This window comes from Gekko japonicus, unplaced genomic scaffold (assembly GCF_001447785.1).
Source record: "Gekko japonicus isolate JY-2015 unplaced genomic scaffold, Gekko_japonicus_V1.1 scaffold565, whole genome shotgun sequence".
NCBI lineage: Eukaryota > Metazoa > Chordata > Lepidosauria > Squamata > Gekkonidae > Gekko > Gekko japonicus.
In genome coordinates, this window is record NW_015176468.1 from 981,265 (window position 1) to 985,688 (window position 4,424).

At 42.2% G+C, this 4,424-nt stretch overlaps 1 protein-coding gene across 1 annotated transcript in view; it reads right to left on the reverse strand.

The window, feature by feature from the left end:
• LOC107123767 (cell division cycle-associated protein 7-like) overlaps positions 1-3,392 on the reverse strand; it is a 21,353-nt gene extending 17,961 nt beyond the window's left edge. The window contains exons 1-2 of the mRNA XM_015427111.1: positions 3,372-3,392; positions 1,961-2,209 (exon numbers count right to left, since the gene is read on the reverse strand). Of these exons, the coding sequence (XP_015282597.1) occupies positions 1,961-2,209; positions 3,372-3,392 (270 nt within the window). The remainder of the gene's footprint in view (positions 1-1,960; positions 2,210-3,371) is intronic.
• Positions 3,393-4,424: the final 1,032 nt, after the last annotated feature.

Genomic DNA, 4,424 nt, shown 5'->3' on the forward strand with positions numbered 1-4,424 from the left:
GGGGGGGGGGGGCTGGACTGAGAACGGGAAAGGAGGCTAAGTTGACCCTTTTCTGTTAGTGGACCTGCATTTGCAGAGGATGCTTTCCCCTTCTTCAATGAACTCCTCCACTGATCTGCATAACTATTAGTCACTGCAAGTTTGCCAGCCCTGGGAATCAATCATCTACTAAATCTGAATCATCTCCAAGAAAGCCTCTGGGACCTTTGGTAACCATTAAGATTTGCTGGAGGGGCACCACTACTCTTCACAAGTGACCGGCATGGATCTTCTTTGCTGAGATGATACAAGTGGTTGCTAACTGGCAGTCAGCAGGGAATAAAAGACAATACTGAAAAACTTGATTGAACACGTCTCAAAAATGTTATTATTATCATTGGTGGCTAGTTATTCATTCATATATATATCCGCTTAGAAATGCCCAAGGTGGGTCATGGTTTATAATTAAAACACAATTTCTCCTTTTAAAAAGAACATACAAAAATAAACCTAAAAATACTTTAAGCCATAGACTATAATAAAAAACTGGACAACTCTCATCAAAATCTGGCAGTAAAGTATAAAAATCAGGCCAAAGCAATGCAACATTAAAGGAACAAGAATAAACAGAATAAGGAGAATTCCATCAAGTTGGGGGGGGGGGCACACCACTAAAAAAGGCAAGAAGTGCTGAAACAGTGTTTTTACTGAGCGCCTAAAACTACTGGGATTTCCAGAACTGAGGGGCCACACCAAAGACGGACTTGCCTGGTCTCTGCCTCTCTCATTTCTGAAAGTAGAGGCACATACAGCAGGGCCTGTTACGGAATCTTTACTGTTAGGCAGGTTCAAGGGAGACTAAATGGTCCCTTTAACCCCAGACTATAACACTTTCTAAGTGACAACCAACACTTTGAATTGTACTTGAAAACAAGAGTGGCTTCTGGCATAGTCCTTCCAAAAGTAGAGAAAGGATGACTGTAAATAAAATAAATAAATAACAACTGTTCTAATGTAACTTTGCCTGATTAATACTTGTATTATTAAGGATACAGAAGAATAAGCACATCTTCTACAAAAGGAAGTCCTGCCTCAACTTTTGGGAGTTGTTTAAGTCTGTTAACAAGAATGTGTATAAGGCTGAACTGGGCGACATGTTTATGCTTATGGCCTCCTTCCCAGTGCCTGCTGTTTTAAATATTATTGGGCACTAGAGTTGTTTTATTGTTTTGCATGTTGTAAGCCACCCTAAGCCCACTTGTGGGATAGGGTGGGGTATAAATGGAATAAACAACAACAACAACTATGACTAGGTCATATCGCTCACACAGAGGCAAGCAGCTGGGGTACCAGATTTGGCTAAAAGCAATACACAACACAGAAGCCAAGTCAGGCAGCCACACAGAAGTGCCAGTCTAACAGAACCTCTGAGCTACTAATTTTTCTTTTAGAAGTGCATCCATAGTCACCATACTGGTGAGCCAATGTAGTGTAGGGGCTAAGAGTGTGGGGACTAAAATCTGGGAGGCCAGGGTTTGAATCCTCACTTGTGCCATGGAAGCTCGCTGGGTGACCTCGGGCCAGTCACACACTCTCAGCCTAACCTGCCTTGCAGGGCTGTTGCAAGGATAAAATAGAGGAGAGCAGAGCAACATTAAGCTGCTTTGGGCTCCTACTGAAGAGAAAGGTGGGGCACAAATGAATTAATTAAATAAATACTCAGAATGGGCAGATTCTTTAACATTCAAATGGCTAAGCTACCAGCCAACAATAGATCAGTTGTGTGTGGATTAAACCTCATTAATTGCTGGGTAAAAGCATTTTAAGTGAAAAAAGAGTGTTGAACTGAATGTAGGCGACCACCTCTTACTAATGAGCATGCAGAATTCTGAAATCAAAAGAAGAATTTCTTCAGTTTCAACGAGGGTGTGGAAGAACACCCCTATCTCTAACATACTCCAGACCTTTCCTTTGCACTTACCATGGCCTTGTTCTCCTTTATGTTTAAGGCTCTTTTCTCTAAGAATTTGGGGCCTCTTTCCTCATCAGAATCCAAATCCAAGTCCAATCCAGGTTTGATGGCCACACTTTTGCTCTTTACTCTCTTGGACTTTTGAGGGGGAAATTTAATAGCAACTTTCATCAGACGCACAGAGCACTCCCGCAGCCTCTTGGGTGGAAGCTGGTTTTTCACGCTCGTATAATTTTCCTCAGAATCCATCTCCAGTTTCTATTCAAAGCAAAAACGGGACTTTAAAACCACAGCCAAGTAGCTGTTACCACAGGATCCAGAACTCCAGCTTCTCAACAGAAGAAGTCCAACAACACACACACACCTCACTAGGTAATATTACCTCATTGCAATTGGACTCTTGAGTAAGTTTCCTCATCATCTTTTCAGTTTAATTTTTGCCAGAGGTCATTTCTGGGGGGAACGCGGGGGAACACAGTTCCCCCGGGTGAGGTGCAGGGGGCGGGGCACATGATGAAGCCCCGCCCCCTGCTTCCGGCTGCCCCGCTTCCAGCCCTCATTCAGCCAGGAGGAGGCAGGAGAAGAGGGAGGGTAAGTTGCTTCCTCCCTGCCTCTCCCCACCCCTGCCTGCCTGGGGCCAGGGAGGGCCTTGGCGGGGCTTCCTCGCACTCCCGCTGGCCTTGCAGGTCCACCGCCGGGCCCCTGATGTCAGGGGGTGTGGCATATGCTAATGAGTTATGCTAATGAGTTCCCCTAGCTCTTTTTCTATGAAATGACCTTTTTCAGGTCCAAAAAAAATGATGAGGAAAACCCAAGAAGGAACTGTTTTGAACCATATAGCATCTGCCCAGCAGCCAAATTCGCATGCTGCCAACCATCTGCAGCACTAGGACAACTTAACAGTGACACATTGTGCAATCCTCATTCTAATAATATTGAATACAGAACCCCACCCTGGTCCTATTTGGACCCTTCAAGTCACAGGGGAAGCCCTTTTTTTGCTGCACCAGTTCAATACCAGTTGGAAAGCCCCGCACTCAAAACTTGCCGGGCCTCAGAAAGACTGAGGAAACACCTATGGCAGCAGATGCACATAACCACTACAGTTCATGCTCTTACTTGGGAGAATAAAAGGGGAAGAGAGAAGATCTAGAAACTGTGCCAAAAAAAGAGAGAGAAACATTAAGGGAGAAGGAGGCACTCACCCACAGGAGTGGTCGTCTAGTAAACTGAAGATCAGGACACAGCAGGTGCTTACAACTTGTCCTAACGGACAAGGTATCAGCAGAGTTAAACAGGACACCATGAGAGGCTACAGCCCAAGTGGGAAGAGCCTAGGGATTACTCCATCAGAGGGCAGAGGAAAAGAGAAGGGAAGGTGCCTCATGGTATTGTCTACCAGCATGAACTTATAACCTACTAGTTCCAGGTGGTCATCCATGTTGGTCTGAAGCAGGGCAAATTTAGAGTCCAGTGGCACCTTTAAGACCAACAAAGGTTTATTCAAGGTATTTGAAAAAGGTGTGCATGCACATGAAAGCTCATACCTTGAATAAATCTTTGTTGGTCTTAAAGCCACCACTGGACTCTAAATTTGTTATATACTACTTCGCTTAAACAGCCAACAGGGTAATCTTTTTTTTTTGGTAAACAAAGTTTTATTATTTTCCAATCGTAGGTATTCAACATTTATCCATTAAAACTTTAAAAAGAAAAGTACATAAACGATTACTTACCCTACAATCCATACACCTTCCCCCCTCCTGTGGCTTCCCGCAATGCTTTCACCCCCTTCCCCTTACTTATATATATTTCATCAGTTGCTAATATCATATTTCTAATCATTTTAAAAGATAACATCTTTTTACTTAGTATTGTTCTAAACACAGTAAATTGTTTGTCACATCCCAGTTCTTTTCCAGATAGTTCTTAAAGTCCTTCCATTCTTCAAAAAATTCTTCGTCTTCTTTGTTGTTCAATTTCTTGGTAATTTTATCCATTTCTGCCATGAACAGAACTTTATGTATCCAGTCCTCAATCTCTGGTACTTTTTCAAGTTTCCAATATTGTGCATATAGCATTCTTGCTGTCGTTATTAAGTACCAGAATAAGGTTTTTTTACGTCTTCTTTGTTGTTCAATTTCTTGGTAATTTTATCCATTTCTGCCATGAACAGAACTTTATGTATCCAGTCCTCAATCTCTGGTACTTTTTCAAGTTTCCAATATTGTGCATATAGCATTCTTGCTGTCATTAAGTACCAGAATAAGGTTTTTTTATCCACATTGACTTCTTCCATTTTTAGTCCCAATGGATTTTCGTCCAAAAGTCCACAGCTTTTTCGCAAGTCCACCACATATGGTAAAATACGCCTTCATGTTTTTTACATTTCCAACATTTATTAGACATATTTTGGTTCATATTTGCTATTTTTTTCGGAGTCATGTACCATCTATACATCATTTTATAACAA